The sequence below is a fragment of the Giraffa tippelskirchi genome, chromosome 8 (genome assembly GCF_054371585.1).
Source record: "Giraffa tippelskirchi isolate mGirTip1 chromosome 8, T2T-mGirTip1v1.2.pri, whole genome shotgun sequence".
In the NCBI taxonomy this organism is placed as follows: Eukaryota; Metazoa; Chordata; class Mammalia; order Artiodactyla; family Giraffidae; genus Giraffa; species Giraffa tippelskirchi.
In genome coordinates this window covers 20,564,523-20,585,129 of record NC_137282.1, presented here as the reverse complement: position 1 = coordinate 20,585,129, position 20,607 = coordinate 20,564,523, and the positions used below count along the sequence as shown (strand labels likewise).

The window sequence follows — 20,607 nt, the reverse complement described above, 5'->3', positions numbered from 1 at the left end:
AAACTGGAATGAGTCATTGAAAAGAGAAAAGCAACAGTTTGAGGGTTAAACCAGATAAAAGAATCATATGTACCACTGTAAGTACACTTGAAATTAAATAATTTGGTTGAAATATTTTTTTAAAAATTAGATAAACTGGATTACATGGATCTTTCTACAAAGAATGGATGTTGAGTTGCGAGAGTGTCCTCAACCAGGTAGCGTTATTCTCACGGTCAAGAGTGAACCTGTGACGGGGTTGCCTTACCGCCTATGGAGATGATGGCATCAAAGCCCTGATCCCTGAAGGGGAGGTTAAGGTTGTCACACACCATGACTTCAGAGCCTCTGCTCCGGGCAGTCTCTACCAGTGGTGCACAGTAGTCACAGCCCAGCGTATGTACCTGGCTGTTCACTTTAAGATACTTTCCAGTCCCACAACCTGTAAGAGAAAAACCTGTGTTATACGCTATCCTTAGTGGAAAATGCAATACTGTCGGTTATTTTGTCTTAGGGAATAGCAGTAACTTGATACAGGCCAACCTTAGAGATATTGCGGGTTCCATTCCTGACCATGGCATAAAAGCAAGTGTCGCAATAAAGCGAGTCACACGACGTTTTTTTTGGCTTCTTAGTGCATTTAAAAATGGTGTTTACACTGTAGTCTTTTCAGCGTGCAGCACCATTAAGTCTACAAAAACCATGTACATACCTCATTTTTTAAATAGTGTATTGCTGAAAAATGTTCACCATCATCTGAGCCTTCAGCAAGTCATAAATGTTTATTCTGGTGGAGGGTTTGAAATACAGGGAGAATTACCAAATTGTGACAGACAGACACAAAGTGAGCAAATGCTCTTGGAAAAATGGCACCAGTAGACTTGCTCAAGGCCAGGTTGCCACAAACCTTCAATTGGTGCAAAACACAATACAGTATCGGGGAAGTGCAATAAAATGAGGTCTGCCTCACTAACCAAAACAAAACACAGCATGGATTGAAAGTACACACAGAAACAAAAAGCCTTTGGAGAGCACAGACATGTTTTTACATAGAGAAAAGGAAATGGAAATGGGAAAAAGAAATATTATTTATTGACTCTTTAATAAGGTCATGTCCATAGGGCTTTCTTAACATGATAGCACAACGAAGAAATGTCAGCTGGCCCTCAGCAGATAATAATAGTCCCTAGGATTATTATTATTAATTAAATATAATTAAATATTAATGCATTAATATATAATATTATTAATAGTATTGTTAATATTAATGTTATTATTATTAATCCTAACTATTATTAGTAATAATAGTTCCCTAGTATTCTAGTGACAGGGTCCAGTCTCTTTATAAGTTACCTTCACATACATATTTCTCTAGATTTATGTGTTCTGGGCATTTAGTCTTGTGTTATCAAAACTTCTTACCACTTGCCGCTGTGTAAAACAGACTACTGTTAACAACTTTTCAACTTTTATAACAACTTATAAAATAAGTTATACAATAGAACAGGCCTTTCAAAAACTTAAAATTTGAATGAAAAAAGGGTTTCAGTATCTTTTTATCCAATCTGTTGTCAATGCTAGCTCTTGTAAGTTTATTTTTAAAAAAGCTTGTTTTATTTATTTATTTACTTATGGCTATGCTGGTTCTTTGTCACTGAGCGTGGGCTTTCTCTAATTTGGGAGAGTGGGGGCCACTCTTTGCTGCAGCGCGCTGGCCTCTTGCCGAGCTGGCTGCTCTTGTTGCAGCTCCTGGGCTCTAGAGCACGGGCCTAGTGCTGATGACTTGCCCTGCGGCATGTAGGATCCTTCTGGGCCAAGGATAAAACTTGCGTCCCCTGCGCTGGCAGGCAGATTCTCATCCACTGGACTGCCAGGGAAGTCCTCTATTAACTCAGGATACAACTCTAACAAAGAACTATTTTTTCTTAAATAGACCAGTTTTGACATTTGCTTTCCGGTGGCAGAGACCCAGATAATTCAAGGTTCACACAGTGCATAGATTTAGATCAGTCAGATTTCCCTGATATTAATGCTGAAGAAGCTAGTGACATAAAGAAACGGTCATCTTGAAACAAAACCTTCCATGGTCTAGTGCCTAGTATTCTGTTCTAGTGCAGACATATCATCTATTTCTTTTTTCAGAAATATTTAAAGATCTCTTTAGAGCTTATATCCCTGCCTACTGGCATTGGCTGTAGATTTTTTTGCCTGAAAGATAGCTACCACTATTCAAAGATGATTCGGTTGCTGCTTTTGAAATACATCATAACACTCTTTGATGATAACTCCTTAATAGGAGCTATTGAAAATTATATGAGACACTAAAAACATAATTAAGATTTGCCAATGCCAGCTGAGACAGTGGAGAGCTTGTGAATAAAAAATAAGATTTCCAACTTTATTATTTCAGTGTAAATGATTGAGGTCATAGAAATATTTTAGATCTCATAGCCATACTCCCTAATGCTTTTGAGAAAGAAGATCCAATATGTGAGAGCAATCATGGGGAAAATATAATCCATAAAGTAACACTTCAAAGATGATGCTCGTATTTTAAGAAAAATAACCTTGTAAATTTTTCTGCTGTTTTGAACTGGCTCAGGGGATACATTTAGAAAAATAAAAGGGGAAATTACTTCCAAGATACTAATAAAAACAGGTTCATGGAACATTAGAGCTGGAGGGATGTGCTCAGAGAGCATCTGGTAGCAAGGAGGAAACTGAGGTCTTCTTAGATCTTATCATCTCCTGATGTGTTTCCAGTGCCCCTGATGCCCTTGATTCATCCCATATTTGTTTCTTGGTGGGTGTGTGGGGATGCTGGGCTGTTCTGCTTGCAGGGATCCTTGTTCCCTGACCAGAATTGAACCCTGAGCCCTGAGGCTGAGTCCTAACCTCTGGACCAACAGGGAATTCTCCTATTCATTTCTAACAGCATTCTTGTTCTTGTTGTTCTGAATACCTTTTCTTTTTTAAATTGAATTGCTTTATAATGTGTGTTAGTTTCTTCTGTACAACGATGTGAATCAGCTATAAGTACACACATATCCCCTCCTTCCTGGACCTCCCTCCAGTCCCAACCCTCTCCGTCATCACAGAGCCCTGAGCTGAGCTCCCTGTGCTCTCCAGCAGCTTCCCGCTCGCTGTCTGTTTTACACATCATAGTGCCTGTAGGTCTATGCTGCCCTCCCAGTTCGTCCAACATGGCATTCATTTTTAAGGATAGTAATGGGACTCCTGAATACAGCGCAATTATCTGTGTCCTAAATGCAGACATGGAGGTGCTAGAGAGGGGAGATTTTATCCTAATGAGGAAATGAAGACTACTGCCAAGCCTAGTCACCCCATTATCTTAAACGAGCGAGAAGTAAATCAGAACACTTTAGATTCGGCAGCTCCTGTACACAGTAGCCATGCTCCTTTACAAAATCTCATTAAATGATAACCTCCTCTAGGACTGAAGAGCTACAATAGCAGGTGTCTGCGTGCTCCCATTCCCCTCTATTCTGTATTCTGCACCACCGTACAGCTGAGGAAGAAAACAGATAATTACCTCAGTTCAGCAAGATGTTTTGGCCCATGGTGAGTAAGTACTTGCTAGAAATAATTAATCTGAATGTTCCCTCCAAAGTTTGCAGAAAGAGCTACATTTTTTAAATTGAAGTGTTTTTTTTTTTTTTTTGGCTAAGACCTTATCTGAAAGAGAATTCTCTTTTCCTCTGGGAAAAGGAAGAATACAGCCTATTTATTTCTCCTAAACCTTTTGAAGTCAGAGATGAGGGAATATGTTTTGTTCTGTAGGCATGGTGCCTGCCCCTTAGTAGGACCTCCAAATTTTTATTGACTAAGAGAAGAAACGGTAATTAGAGAATGACTTAGCAAAATAAGTCTGACCACAGAATATGGGAAAAATAATTGAGAGTTAAAAGGCAAAAAGGAACTTTGATTATTGAAAAATTAGTTTTAGTTGTGTATACAATAATAAAAATTTCAATACTGTTAGGATAGTTGTCTCTGATGTCAGGTAAAAAGGTCAGCTTGCTCAGAAAGGAATCTAGCTCTAGTCTTTATTTTGCTTCTAAACTAATCAAAGTAAAGATTTTAAACCAAGGAACACCCACCATGTACCATGTTCTTTTTAAATATTATAGTCTGTTTTTATTCATAACTTATCAGTTTAAGACATTGTTGAGTTGAGAGAAACACGAGTTTTATATATAAAGATAAGGTTATACTAAAAGGGACTGGTTAGCCAAATATGGTTCTGTTTTATTTATTTTATTTTTTATTGGAGTACAGATGATTTACAATGTTGTGTTAGTTTCAGGTGTACAGCAAAGTGAATCAGTTATACATATACATATATCCCCTCTTCGTTTTAGATTGTTTTCCCATATCAATTATTACAGATTATTGAGTAGAGCTCCCTGTGCTACACAGCAGGTTCTTATTAGTTATCTGTTTTATATGTAGTAGTGTGTATATGTCAGTCCCAGTCTCCCAGTTTATCCCTGGCATGTACCCTCTTCTAATGGCCTTAAGTTAGTAGCCCATTTCAGGAAGAGATTGCCTTCATTGTACAAGCTACAGTATTTCCTGAGGGTACTTTCATTTCTGCTGTTTTTGAATCTTCAGCGCTCTTTATATTTAGACACAATTGCTCTCCCTGCATTCCTGATCCCTCCCTGAAGACATAGTTCCCATCAGGAACCGTCATCACACACCTCAGCAGATCAGCTTCGCTGGGAAACAGGGTGATCTGCTTAATAAAATTTAGCCAATAAACAGTTGCAGCACTAAAGTAGCATAGCAGGTAGAGAATCCCTGTGTGGGCAACTGGAGCCCAGTTACCTCTGCATGTTTATTACCTAAGCAAAGTTGTTTTTTTTTTTTTTTTAATAAATTTATTTATTTTAGTTGGGGGCTAATTACTAAGCAAAGTTTTATTCATCATTAATACTGAAGTGGGTAGCCTAACCCTTCTCCAGCAGATCTTCCCGACCCAGGAATCGAACTGGTGTCTCCTGCATTGCAGGTGGATTCTTTACCAACTGAGCTGTGAGGGAAGCCCGAATCATTAATTAGAAATTGCTAATCTAAATACGAGTCAAATTAGCCAACATGGGCTGTTGATTTTTTTAACTAAGTGGAAAACCTAGAAAGAAAAAGTATTTCCTTCGGAGGATAGCTCTATTGTTCTATGGGCTTCCCTGGTGGCTCAGTGGTAAAGAATCCGCCTGCAATGTGGGAGACGCAAGTTCAGTCCCTGGGTTGGGAAGATCCCCTGGAGTAGGACGTGGCAACCCACTCCAGTATTCTGGCCTGGAGAATTCCATGGACAGAGGAGCCCAGAGGGCAACAATCCATTGGGTTGCAAAGAGCTGGACACAACCGAGTGACGAACACTATTGTTCTACTTCCTTTTTCTACTAATCCCTTTGGGCTCCTTTCTTTCCTTTTCATTGAATTTTCTTAATTTCAATTTTATTTTTAAACTTATCTTTCATTGTGTAATTAAAATATTCCTGCTATTGAGTGGTAAAAAACTACAAATAACACAAAAGTCAAAAGATACAGATGAGTAAAATAACATTTGGATTTCCAAGCGCAGTGGTAAAGAATCTGCCAGCCAGTGCAGGAGACACAAGAGATACAGTTTCGATCCCGGGGTTGTGAAGACCCCCTGGAGGAGGAAATGGCAACTGCTCCAGTATTCTTGCCTGGAAAATTCCATGGACAGAGGAGTCTGGCGGGCTACAGTCCATGTAGTCACAAAGAGTCAGACAGGACTGAGCTACTGAGCACACAAAATAACATTTACTAAATTGATTTGCACAGAGATACTTAAAGAATGTTATTTGTGCTGTAATTTGTAGTAGCAAAATGTGGCAAACAACATACATATCTGTTGGTGTGGTGTTATTAGCACAGAAAGCTATGCAACTTTTAATACTCAATAAATATATAAGAACAAACGCTATGCTGTGATGTGCTCAGTCGTGTCTGACTCTTTGCGACCCTTTGGACTGTAGCCCGCCAGGCTCCTATGTCCATGGGATTCTCCAGGCAAGAATACTGGAATGGATTGCCATTCCCTTTTCCTTGGGATCTTCCTGACTCAGGGATCAAACCCACATCTCCTGTGTCTCTTGCGTTTCATGGGGGATTCTTTTGATCTCAATATACTAAAGGAAACAAAACTAGGGGTATAGCAGTCTGTATAACATATAAATTTGTGTAACTGAAAAAGGTAACTCCACCCATGCAGATGTTTACATGCACAAATATGTTTATATTTATGTGAAGTATCTCAAGATTAAACAAGAAGCTAAGAGTATAGTGCCTCTGATGTGGGTTACTTGGTGCTGGCAGACTGGGATGGGAGGATAATTTTCACTATACATTTTTTGTTCCTTTGTTACTAAGCCATTTAAGTGGATTACCTATCAAATTTTTTTAATTTGTATTCCCCTAATTTTCAAACTGTTTACTCATATGGTTTCATCATTGGGGGTTATTGGTCTTTTTCATACTGACTTTGAAGAGGCTCTGTTGATTAAGAAAATTACTTTTTTTTCCCTATCAGATATATTTATATATTTTATCAAACTAGTTTTACCTAGTTTGATTTTGGTTTTTTACTTCCCTTATGTATATGTCTAGATTTTTGCCTTGTAGAACCTTTTAAATTTTATGCAGTCAAAAATACCAAATGCAGTCAATCTTCATTACTCACAGACTCAGTGTTTGCATGTTCATCTACCTGCTAACGTTTATTTGTAATGCCAGAGTCTGTACTGACAGTGCATGGGTGTCTTTAAACAGAAACACGCATGAAACAAGATCAGGTGTTGATCAGCTGACAAAAATATTGTGACCACAGGCTTATAGGAACCTAATCCTGTATTTCCCCTTGAGGCACCAGTTCAGTGTTCTCTAATTCTGGATTCACAGGAACTTTATAGAATCTGACATCTGGTGGATAACAACAATCAATTGTATTTTCTTTTATGGTTTCTGACTTGTTTTGTGTCATACATGGAGAGGCCTTTTGCTTTTGAGAATATTTTAAAAAGTAACATAGTCATCATCTAGCCCTTTAATCACTTTATTTTCTTATATTTAAATCTTTGTTCCATTTGGAATTTTTGATGTGAGATATAATCAGGCTTCTCTGGTAGCTCAGACGGTAAAGAATCTGCCAGCAATGTAGGAGACCCAGGTTCAATCCCTGCGTTGGCAAGAGCTCCCGGAGAAGGAATGGCTACCCACTCCAGTATTCTTGCCTAGAGAATTCCATGGACAAAGGAGCCTGGTGGGCTGCAGTCCCTGGGATTGCAGAGTCAGACACAACTGAACAACTAACACTTTCACTTTTTTCATGAGAAAGTAGCATATATATTATGTTGTCTCCAAACCTTTTTACACCAATTGATTTAAGATCCTGGTACTTTGCTTATATTATGAGTGGTAAGAGTTCCAAACCCACCGCATCTTCTGAAACCAGTTTCTTTTTTTTCAAGTTAACATGATAGAGATATTTTAAAGATTCTCCACTTTACATGACATGTACCCCTTCCCCAAATTCTACACTGCTCGCACCATCTTTGACAAGCCAAAAGCCCTGGGCATTTCTCTTACCAGCATTTTGACTGAATGTCAAATTAGACAGAACTTGTGACTCCAGACTTACAATTCATACAGGTCCTGTGTACATGGAGTTGCTATAGAGCAGATTTAGGTGGGAATGCTTCCAGTGAATTCATACCTTGTCTTAAAACTTAATCTGAGATCTACTGGACTGTGGTTACCACTTCTAGATCCAAAACATACTGAGCCAAAGACTTCCCAGCAAATCAGGGATTATGAAGATATGATCTAATTAAAGTTATGTTCTAATAATAAAACACCTACAGAATAGTTAAGGGAAAGGATTCATGAGATTCATAAGAGGTGATAGGGCTTCTTGTGAGTGTATGTTAGTCACTCATTCGTGTACAACTCTTTGCAACCTTATGGACTGTAGCTCTCCAGGCTTCTCTGTCCATGGGATTTCCCAGGCAAGGATACTGGAGTGGGTAGACATTCCCTTCTCCAGGGGATCTTCCTGACCCAGGGATCGAACCCGGGGTTCCTGCATTGAAGGCAGGTTCTTAACTGTCTGAGCCACCAGGGATGCTAGATAGAACCTCTTCTATATACACAATTCTGGCTCTTCTGTAGAAGGCATGGGAGCCCCTCAAGGGGAGCCACCAAAACACTGTACTCACAAATGTGAGTGAATCTACATTTAAAATGGTCAGATTCACAAGCAGCCATTTCAGTCCAGGCAGATTCAGCCAAGGTCGAGTTGATTTTGTGAAAGGATATGCACAAAGGCTCTGAGAAGACCGCCTCTGTCTAAATGTAGATTTGGGGAACTTTTCTACTTTCTCGTGTGACCTCATAAAAAGTAAATTTTCTACGTGCTGACATGCCAAGGACACGGTTTCAGACTTCCGGTTAGAACAGAGATGAAAAATGAATCTGAAAAGGAAAGGCACAAGGGTGTATATATATACATCAGATTGTGTGGCCCTGCCCGGGTTACCTATGTCAGCGATGAGGCTGCCTGGCTTCTGCTCCTGGAGGAACTGGCGGACGCGGGGCCAGGCTTTGCTCTGCAGGTCGCTGAAGTAGGGCGCGGTGCTCTCATACACATCATGCACGTGCTGCTTCTCCAGCTGGGCAGCTGCATGGTCCATCCTGGGGAGAGCGGGGCCACACCAAGGGATGCGGTTCAGAGCAGGCACCGGAAACGGCAGATGGAGATGCAGGTTTCCTAAAACTGGGAACTTAGGACTGCCAAGGCTGTGCTGTTTTTATCCTTTCTTTTTCTTTTTTTAAAAAAAAATTATTTACTTTTTAATTGAAGGGTAACTGCTTGACTGAATTGTGTTGGTTTCTGCCAAATATCAACATGAATCAATCAGAGGTATACATATGTCCCCTCCCTCTCTTACAAACTTCAAAGAACACAGCCTTCACCGGAACCTCACCAGCGTTATCGAAAGACTAGCAGATGCGTCGGTCTTAGCTGCACATCTTCAGAAAACAGTCATTTGGGAATAAGCTAACTGTAATGTGTTTATGTGCAAGATGAGTCCTTAATTTTGGAAACATATACAGAGGTCTTAGCAGTGGTTCACTTTGGATAAAGCCCTCTTCTTGTGGATGCTAAAGAGATTAAAATTTTATAACTTGCATTTCACAACTCCAGTCCAATCACAAAGCCCAATTGATTCTACCTTTTGAATGTCTTTGGATTCCAACCATTTTCTTTATATCCTACTGATTCTGTTTTAGAAAAGACCTCATTTCTTGTTTCAGTTACTTCAACCACCTGTAAATGGTTTGTTTTTTTTTTTTTGTCCCTTCAGTCTCTTCTTTCCTTCAGTTATGCCACAACTGTTTTTCTAAAAACATAAAACTGTGCTGCTCCCTATCTTAGACTTCTTTAAAGGCATTTTATGGCTTGTCTGCTCAAGGCCGGGTGTCTCAGGGGGGTATCCATGGCTCTTTCTGATCTGGCCTTCACTTACCTCACTTTCCTTAAAGGTAGCGATTTCTTGCCTTCCTTCCCCAGCATCGGGGCACCTGTCATACTCAGTGACCCGAAGTTTCTCAGACTTGATGCATCCTCTGTCATCCAGGGGCTGGTACAGATTCTGTGCCTTAACCTGGCTAACTTCTATTCATTCTTGGCCCAAGCATCACCTCTTTCCAGACGGACTTCTCTGACCCCCCATGCAGGATAAGGGCAATCAGAGAGCAGTGGGGAGGACTTCCCTGATGGCACAGTGGATAAGAATCCACCTGCAAGTGCAGGGGACATAGGCTTGGTCCCTGGTCCGGGAAGATCCCACATACGGTGGAGCAACTAAGCCCATGTGCCACAACTACTGAAGCCCGTGCACCTTAGAGCCCAAGCTCTGCAACAGTGAGAAGCCCTTGCACCGCAGCTAGAAAGTAGCCCCCACTCGCCAAAACTAGAGAAAGCCCACAGGCATCAGTGAAGACCCAGCATGGCCAAAAATTTAACAGAAAAATTTTTTTAAATAAAAAGGAATGGGGAAAGTAGGAGAGCAGGTCTTCGAGGCTTCTGTTTGTTTAGGGTTTGATCTTTTAATTATTCTCCTGTGGCATGTGAGTGAGGATATCCTAGGGAAGCGGCCAGGGCTTAGACCGTGGCTTTTTACCAATCAGTATTAAAGTATTTTTAAACACTGAAGAGCCCACTTGTCCTTACTGCTGCTTATCAGCTGGCTCAGTCCTGCCCTTTGTCCTCCTGTGGCGTCCCAGGCATCCTCTGTGGTTACTGAGGGCTGTAAGTCTATTAGGTGTTCTTTCTCTAGCCCTGACTGGAGGAGCCTAGGTAACAGGGGCTTATCTTATTTAATGTGGAGTCCCAAGTAGTTGACACACAGCAGACCTTCAATAAATGAACAAAGAAAGAACCAGAGTGGACTCTGGGTACAGAGGGCAAGAGAATAACCTGGGGAGTGTGGGAAGAGGGGACCCTGCTCCCACAAGCTTGCAGATGGGAATGTGGTAACAGAAGGTGCTGTCCTTGGACACCCTCTGTGTTCCCTCCACCCCTGCCCCCTGTCACTGTCACTCTGGGGGGTAGAAGGCACTTGGGTCAGATGGCGTCTGAGGAGTTACCCCACTGTAGAGTGCCTGCCTTCCACCTTGTATTTAAGAAATATCTTGATGAGAGATACCTAGAGACCCTGTAAATACTCGTTTCCATAATCTCACTCACCATTTTTATTTTATTTTAATTTTTTTGCCACCGTACGTGACATGTGGGATCTTAGTTCCCCGACCAGGGATCGAACCCATTCCCCCTGCAGGAGGAGCTTGGAGTCTTCACCACTGGGCCACCAGGGAAGTCCCCCCTCACCACTTTCAGTGTCCCATCCTTTGATGACTCTTTCTGATTGAAGTATAGTTGATGTACAATATTATGTTAGTTTCAGGTTTATAACATAGTGATTCAGTATTTTTATTGATTATACTGTTAAAGTTATCACAAAATAATGACTATATTTCCCTGTGCTATACAGTGTAACCTTGTCACTTATCTGTTTTATACATAGTAGTTTGTATCTCTCGGAGAAGGCAATGGCACCCCTCTCCAGTACTCTTGGCCTGGAAAATCCCATGGTCGGAGGAGCCTGGTAGGCTGCAGGCCATGGGGTCGCTAAGGGTCGGACATGACTGAGCGACTTCACTTTCACTTTTGACTTTCATGCATTGGAGAAGGAAATGGCAACCCACTCCAGTGTTCTTGCCTGGAGAATCCCAGGGATGGGGGAGCCTGGTGGGCTGCCGTCTATGGGGTCGCACAGAGTCGGACACGACTGAAGCGACTTAGCAGCAGCAGCAGCAGTTTGTATCTCTTAATTCCATAACCCTACCTTGCCCCTCCCCTTTCCCTCCTGTCAACCGCTTTGTTTAGTTGCTTCAGTCATGTCCGACTCTTGTGACCCCATGCACGGCAGCCCACGAGGCCCCCCTGTCCATCGGATTCTCCAGGTAAGAATACTGGAGTGGGTTAACCACTAGTTTGTTCTTTATATCTGTGAGTCTGTTGTTTTGTGTGTTTTGTTATGTACATTTGTTTGTTTAATTTTTTAGATCCCACATGTAAGTGAAATCTTACGGTATTTATCTTTCTTTGTCTGACTTATTTCACTAAGCATAATACTCTGATTAAGTATTATAAGCATAATATCCACATTGTTGCAAATGGCAGACTTTCACTCTATTTTATGAATGATGATATGATGACATTGTCAAATCATGAGAATGATGATATTCTCATTCCATCCTTCCTTCCACTGCGAGGAAGAACTTTTCAGGATTTATTCTTAAATTAGCAGTAGATTATCCTTAATCTGGCTTCCCTGATAGCTCAGTTGGTAAAGAATCTGCCTGCAGTGCAGGAGACCTTGGTTCAATTCCTGGGTCAGGAAGACCCCCTAGAGAAGGAATAGGCTACCCATTCCAGTATTCTTGGGCTTCCCTGGTGGCTCAGCTGGTAAAGAATCCACTTGCATTGTGGGAGTCCTGGGTTTGATCCCTGGTTTGGGAAGATTCCCTGGAGAAGGGAACGGCTACTCACTCCAGTATTCTGGCCTGGAGAATTCCCTGGATTGCATAGTCCATGGGGTCACAAAGAGTCGGACACGACTTCACGACTTTCACTTTTCCCTTTATCCTTAACTACTATGGGCCTGCCCACAGTCCCTGCAAAAAATCTGGCAACTCTAACAGATTACAAATCTCATTTGTGATGTCTGACAAAACTTCCACCCAAACTGAAGCAGCTTATATTACACCCTCAACTAGAATACAAAGTAAACATATGGCTGCCTATAACTGCCTACACATGGGAAAAACCCAAACACTGAATGCTTTTCTCTGTAATCAAAATCTCAGTAGACTTAGGTCTTTTTAAAATTGTCCCCCCTTAAGGAATCAACTAGGCAATACAGTCTTGAGAACTGCAGAACAAATACATTTTACTTTATTGCACTTGCCAGTGTTAAGGGCTTCCCTGGTGCCTCAGTGGTAAAGAATCAGCCTGCAAACGTAGGAGACCCAGGTTCAATCCCTGGGTCAGGAAAATTCCCCTGGAGAAGGAAATGGCAACCCACTCCAGTATTCTTGCCTGGAGAATTCCATGGACAGAGGAGCCTGGTGGGCTACAGTCCAGGAAGTCACAGAGTCAGACACAACTTAGCAACTGAGCACACACACACCGATAAAGTGACAATCAACATGAGCTTGATTCCTTTCAATCTGGCTCCATCTGCAAGCTCAGAATCTGTAGTATTTGAAGAGCACCACATGAGGACCTTTCTCTAATTCTTCCCCAACATTGCCCAGCTTCTACCATAAACAAGTAACTTCAAAGAGCTATTTGAAAGCATGTGAACAATATAAATCTGTTTTGTTGTATTTTACACTTAAGATTATATTCTGCAGAATACGTAGCTGACTGTGAAATTGACTTGCAGGGCTGGGGCCATCCAATTTGACATTCTTGATACTCTGTGGATTTATATTTCCTGCTCTGTGTGTGTGCTAAGTTGCTTCAGTCATGTCCGACTCTTTGTGACCCTATGGCATGAAGCCCACCAGGCTCCCCTGTCCATAGGATTCTCCAGGCAAGAATACCGGAGGGGTTGTCATGCTCTTCTCCAGGGATCTTCCCAACCCAGGGATGGAACCTGCATCTCCTAAGTCTCCTGCATTGGCAGATGGGTTCTTTACTATTAATGCAAACTGGGAAGCCCTTCCTGCACTATACATATATGCAGATTCCTTGTGAATTTGGTCCTGTGACTAAGCTAGTAAGACCGGTACTACAGCACTAGTGTAGGGTTCCAGCTGAAGCTAGGGATGTGGGGTTTGCTTTAGCCAGGCTCTTAATCTGCATGCTGACAAACTTGAAAGGAAGAAGAAGTCACAGAAAGTGATGCCCTGCGCATGGGAGAACTAGTTTGGAGTTTAAGTGCAGTGGAAGGTGGTTCCCTGGAGAGCAGAAGAGGGGAGAGAAAGTGCTGGGAAGCTAGTAGGAGGGGTCAGTGGCTTGATGTATTTCTCATGGCAAAAGGACCAAGCAGAGAAACATCAGCGCTTCTTGCTTCTAGCCACAGGGTGGTCAGTAATAGGTCACAGATATTTGGTTTTCCTGTTCTGGGTGTGTAACTAGGGTAACGCTTCTCCACCCAGCTTGATTCAGGCAAAGCCATGGGATGTGCTTTGACCATTACATGTGATCAGAAAAGATCTGGGCAGAGGAAAACTTCTGGGCAGAAGTTTTACCAGCCGGAGTGTGTGTCTGCGATCCTGGAAGCACCAGCCCAGGTCTCCAAGTGACTGCTCTTGATGGGGGCACAGTGTGCATGTTTGTAGCCACAAATAGGGCAATACACAGCTCATCATGAGAGATGTGGATTATCTACCTAGATAATGGAAAAGTAAAATCTATCAGCCATGTTCTGTTAGAGGATCACTTGTTACTATGTGAGTTTGTCCTGTTTTTTTCTTCATAAATATTAACACTTTTCTCATTACTGTAGATAGAACTAAATTGGGAGAAAACTGAATATAATTCTGTCTCCCACTTTTTAAAATTAATATTGTGAGCCAAAGAAGGAAAGGAGAGAGGCAGGGAGAAAGGATGCAAATATCTGCGGACCTGAGAGCTTGCAGGTGTCAAGGTGTTGCTGAAAGCAGTTTCTGTCAACATCTGTGTGTGTGTGTGTGTGTGTGTGTGTGTGTGCTTAACAGTAACATGTTAGTTTGAAAAGTAAGGGGATCTGTCAAAGGTGGAAGGGAAATAACATTTGGAGATCTAAGATTCTAGGGAATATGTAATCTGTCCCCAAGCCTGAGCCCGTGCGTTTATGACCATTATTTACAGGCCTAGACATTTTAGAAATTAAATACTTTTAAAAACCTGTGTTTATCTGCTCTTCCTTTGAGGACCTGCACCTCCCTTTGGACTCCAAGTGATGTTGGAGCCTGCCAGTCATGTGGACAGGGGTGGACACATGACCTCATCTAAGAAAATCATTCTCTCCCCTGGGAAACTGACAAGAGATAGTTGAAGCCAAATCACTAGAGGAAATATCCTCCAGTTTCTCCTAAGTCTCACCTTTCCTGAGGTTTTTTTTCCTATTCTATCAGCTACTTGGTATACTCCCAACAGAGCCCTCCTTGCTTGAGGAAGAGTTTGTTTTGCGGGCAGAGGACTTTAGTTATTTCAGACTTGAATGCATCTTCATGATCATAGCATGGACCTTAGGGGGTGCCATGGTGGAAGAGGGGTGCTGCGGCCACCAGAGTCCCGGTAGGACTTGGTTCCCACAGATGGAAGGACTCTAGTTGGAGTCCTGGCAACAGAACACTGGGACGCAATGTCCTTTTGGAACCAGTGCCAGCCTAAGAGAAGAGCAGATTGTTATACTGCCGCCGTCTTTGCTACTGCTACATCTTTTTTTTTTAATGGTCACAACCTAGTATCTGAGCTGTTATTACAGCTTCCTAGTCGGTCTCTCTGTCCCCCTTGTCTCCCTCCCACTCTGCCCGACTTGTCACCTCTAATACATCCATAACGCGGGGAGACTGCAGTACTCTTTGTTCAGCTAACATTCACTTTCTGGAGACATGTCCTATAGTAAAACATGACTGCAAAGACCACACTGCATGATGCTATTCTTGGCTTGATGGATGTAGCTTGTAATCTCCCTCCAAGAACTCCATAAAAGCAGTTTAGAATCTCTGTTTTCATGCCAGTGCTGGATAATTTTCCTCTAATATTGATTTGATAATCTCCTCTCCCTGTTGAAAACCCTTCAGGAGACCTCTCTGGGACAAAGCTTTTGCTCCTCATCCAGCATTCAGAAGCTTCCAGGACCTGGTCTCAGTCTGGCTTTCCAGCCATATCCTCTTACTGTGACAACTCACATTCTCAGCTCCACCCAAAGAACTCTACTCACGTTTCCCTGAGTGGGCCTTGCTTATAGCTCCTCATTCAGGTCTTTGCTGAAATCAGCAGGCTCTTCTTTCTCATCTGCAGTGCTTCCCTTCTGAAATCTTACCTGCCCTTTGAAGTCTAGCTCAGCCTCCCCCTTCTCTGTAAAGACTTTATGGATAGCTATCAATAAAAATAATCATTTCCCCTAGGATTTCTATATATTACATATTTATTATTGCTGTCACTCTTAGAGCATTTCTCCTGATTCTGTCTTGAACTCTCAACTCTGTGTATGTTCCCAGCTCGATTAGAAGCTCCTGGAGGGCAGAACTGAAATTGGACTTCTCTTTTATATGTATCATAGTGCTGTCACTCAGTAGTTAGCTCTAGAACCAATGAATCAGTGAGCTCCCTATGCAAGACAACAATGCTTTACTCCAGATGAACTGGTCCTCAAATATTTGGTCATAAATCACTAATCCCTTGATAAGAGTCAGGAGGCTCTCAGAGGCTCCCAAGGCTAAAACTAAGCTTTTCCAGTCATGTTTTGTGTTTCATAATTTCCTCCCCTTGCAGAGGCCTGTTCAGAGATATACCCTAGACACAAAACAGTCCCAGTCTTATAACTGAAAACAAATATAAATACTGTAAATTGTTCTTATTATAAATGCCACAGAAGACATGTATTTTAAAAAGAGCATAGAGCTGCTTTAAATTTCAAAGATATATTCAAACTGTAATTCTAAAGTTTAAATACAAAATGGTCAAGTCAGGTCAAAGACTTTACTTACATTATAAAAAGACTTCATCATGACATAATTAAGTTTATTTAATCTTTTACAAAAATATTTAATGCATGATACTTATACCTACATATTATTTTCAAATACAAATTATACTGCAACATTTTGTATGATAAAAAACTATCATTTCACAATATGCTGATGTCCTAGAAACACATTTTGTTCTCTAATAAAACATTGAATACATTCTTGTTACTTTAAAACTAATTTCAAATTCTTTTTTCCACCTAGTGCAAAAATAAACTCCAGCTTACTTTATATCACAATGTCATACCTTTAAAATGATAGGAATTTGGCCTAATTAGGTTTACTGAATATGCTCATATTATGTGAATTGCTGTAATAACTGAAAGCTACTAACCTGAGTCATCTTGTGATTACAGAAAATTACTTCTTGTCTTTTTGATTCATGGCAGTTTCCACCCTCAGAGAGTGACAGTTGTTGCTCATAATTTTCTCAGTGTGTAATGTAAACGTGGTGTAGTGGGAGGAGAATCAAACAGCGAGGTCCGTTCACATGGTGAGCCACTCTGTGTGAGTCTTTGCAGGGAATCCAGGCTCTATTAGGAAAAAAACAAGTACTAAAGTTCATTTTACATAATACAACTATTGAACCAGCTACAGCCCACGCTGACCTCTTGACATATGCCTGAATTACCCAGAGAAGAAGGGGTTAGAACAAACTGTTAATATATAGAATGTGCCAGAACTATAAGAGCAGTTTCTGCATCAATCCCTCTGCTTTCTGTAAAACACCCAGTACTTTCTCCCCAAATTAAATAGGATGATTTCATCTTGTTCCTCAAAAAATTACAAGCACTGAGAGTCAACTTCAAATCCAGTGGTTTAATTAACTGTAACTTTTTAAGACATATGACTAAATGTTATTAAGTCATCCTAGTACAATTTAACTGTTCAATATTTGTTCTTATTATCACCTATTTCCATGTCACTTTGACAGGTACTCCTAGTTATTTTATTCTTCACTGTTCACATTTATTTTTTTTCTTTTTACATAATAGAACAGGTTTGTCATGAAATTCATCAAAAGACTCTGAGTTACATTAAAAAGAGGACATAAGCAGAAAAACACTCTGTAATGGGGAGGTCTTGGGGTGTAAAATGAGGTCTGGAGAGATGCCTGGTGCAGTAGGAAAAGCCCGTCATGTACCATCCGGGGGCCTGATTCATCTGTAAATGAAGCAAATGGACTTTCATCTTGATCACAGTCCTCAGTCACTGTCCTCAGTCTTTACGTCCTCTGCGTATGCACCTCATTACCACAAACTTGCCCCTTTGTTACACATAGTGATTCTCAGGATGGTGGGGTGGGATGTACGTGGCTTCCCTGAACTTGCTGGGGCTCTCCACCCACCCCAGTCTTGATCCCTGTTTAAGAAGCACTGATCTGCGCGTGCTTTGCAAAGCTTCTTGCTGGTCTTCAGAGAATGCATATAACCCATCGTCTCTCAGTCACATGCAGGAATATGATCTGTACCACTGAGAGCCATGAAGATTGGCATTTTAGGAAGAACACTTAGAAGAGTCTTGAAAGAGTTACTAGTCAAAAGATTTCATCTTTCCTTTGGCAATTTTTTAGCCTGCCTTAAACATAAAGGAGAGGATGTTTTGTGTGTATGTGTGTGTGTCTGTCACGTATTCTTTCTTTAATTAATGTTTACTTGGAGGATAATTGCTTTAAATGCTGTGTTGGTTTCTGCCGTACATCAACATAAATCAACCATATGTATACATATGTCCCATCCTTCTTGAACCTCCTTCCACCCCGTCCCACCCCTCTAGGTTGTCACGGAGGACCAGGTTTGAGCTCCCTGCATCATGCAGTGGATTCCCACTGGCTATCTGTGTTAGATATGGTAATGTATATGTTTCTATGCTATTCTATCAATTCTTCCCACCCTCTCCTTCCCCCACTGTATCCACAAGTCTGTTCGCTATGTCTGCATCTCCATTGCTGCTCTGCAGATAGGTCCATCAGTACCACCTTTCTAGATTCCATATATATGCGTTAATATATGATATTTGGTTTTCTCTTTCTGACTTATTTCACTCTAAAAGAGGCTCTAGGTTCATCCACCCCATTAGAACTGACTCAAATGCATTCCTTTTTATGGCTGAGTAATATTCCATTGTATATATGTACCACATCTTATTTACCCATTCATCTATCAGTGGACATCTAGGTTGCTTCCATGTCCTAGCTATTGTAAATAATGCTGTAATGAGCATCGGTATACATGCATCGTTTTCAATTACGATTTTCTCAGGGTGTATACCTGGTAGTGAGATTGTTGGGTCATATGGCAGTTTTATTCCTAGTTTTTTAAGGAATAGGAGATGACGTTGTCTGAAACTCCATGCTAGTGGCAAAGCCTAAAGGTCGTCACCTCGGGCTCACTCTTCCTGCCCCAGCCAGCCTGACTGTCTAAGCACCTTGCCTTCAGGCATTAGTGTCCAAACGCATTCACCCTCTCCCATGTGCGCTGAGGACAGGGTGTTCTGAGACTTAGTCAGAAAGTGTAGCAAATGAAAAGAATTTCAAGTAGTGCAGCTGGCATGTGTGAGCTACTGGGGTGAAAAAGAAAGCAGGGGTGGGGAACGTCTCTATTCACCCAAATCATATTTGCCAAACAACTATAAAGATAATTGACTTTCCATAAGTTTACTAAATTATGATCCAAACTTGCCTTTGTTAAAAATGAATCATTTTATCTTTTCCAAGAAGTTTCTGGGAAAAGAAAAATAGGGTAGTATGTATCTTTTAATAAGTTGAATTAGATCAGTCCTTTCATTTTATCAGCCACACATCTTTGGAGTATCTAGTATTAAAAATGCATTTCTTCTCCTTTTCTCCTTGAATAAATGGGAAACCATCTTCGAGAACAAAGGTGACTCAAACTTTACAAAATTTTGAGGTTAACCACGTGTGTGTATTTTCCTGGGAAGAGACTCAGCACCTCAAACTGTGGCTCAGGGGCAAAGTTAGATTTTGGAAAAAAATAATTTCTGTATTAAGTTGAAAAGATACATTCATTCATTTGACAAATACGAATTGAACTTCTGTTATATATAAGGTGCTAGGGATAAAGATTTTTTAAGTCTCCCAATTTAGGAATCCAACATTTAATATAGGAAACATACAAAGAAATAGAAAATTAAAATATGGTACTACTTTCACTTTCGGTGTGGATACATCCCGAAAGTGGATGTATCCCTAAACTAATTATGCCTTGCTTCTTTTACCCATCGATCGACAGGTCAATCATTTGATTGATAAATTAACAGATAAAACAGACCTATTACAAATTACTACATCATGGATCTTTGGGCCATCATCAAGTGTTTAAAACCACAGATGCCCAGAGCCCACACCAGGTATGCACAGGTTCTATAGGAACTGTAGGTGAGGCAACTCATCCAGCCTGGCTGGGAGGACGGGCAGTGAAGGCTCCCTTGAGAGGCTGACAGCTCAGAACACAGTAGGGGTGAGTCAGGAAAAATGGGAGTGGGTGATTCTAGCTATCAGAAACATCATATACGAAAAAGAAATGAGACTCTTTGATGAACTTTAAGTAACTTAACGATAATATCAAGACATGCACATACACAATGTGTATTAATTATTTACTATTATTGAGGCCCTGTTATAAGCATTTAACATATATTAACTCATTGAATCTACACAGTAACTAAATGAAACAGGTCCCCATTTTACAGATACGGAAGCAGAGACACAGAGAACACAAGTGACTTTCCAAGGTTACATAGCTAGTAAGTGGCAGAGCCAGGATTTCAGACCAGAAGGTTAGATTCCTGACTTCACACTCTTAACTATACAGTCGATGGGGAGGCAGGAAGGGAGAACGGGTGATACTATAAGAACCTGGAAGAGTCAGACTACACAGGCCCTAGTTTAACTTTCTAAGGAGTTTAGATTTTTATCCTGAACATAATGGTGAACGACAGTTATGTCAGTGAGAGAAAAGACAAATTCGAATTTGGTTTCCAGAAATCCACACCAAGAGTGTAGACTAGTATTTCCTGGACAGGTTCACAGAGAAAGAACCTAGTAAAATCCTTTAGACAGAGAATGATATTAAGGATGCTTAGGAGGGGGTGAAATACAGGAGATATTAAGGAGGGAGCATCACATTAGTAGGACTTGCTAACTGATGAACCATCTAGTCAAAGCTATGGTTTTTCCATTAGTCATGTATGGATGTGAGAGTTGGACCATAAAGAAGGCTGAGCGCCGAAGAATTGACGCTT

The 20,607-nt window shown here is 41.0% G+C and overlaps 1 protein-coding gene across 1 annotated transcript in view; it reads right to left on the bottom strand.

The window, feature by feature from the left end:
* Positions 1-20,607, bottom strand: part of TRMT9B (tRNA methyltransferase 9B (putative)) — a 39,414-nt gene that overhangs the window by 9,464 nt on the left and 9,343 nt on the right. The window contains exons 2-4 of the mRNA XM_081520950.1: positions 16,679-16,877; positions 8,570-8,724; positions 248-421 (exon numbers count right to left, since the gene is read on the bottom strand). Of these exons, the coding sequence (XP_081377076.1) occupies positions 248-421; positions 8,570-8,723 (328 nt within the window). The 5' untranslated portion in view covers position 8,724; positions 16,679-16,877. The remainder of the gene's footprint in view (positions 1-247; positions 422-8,569; positions 8,725-16,678; positions 16,878-20,607) is intronic.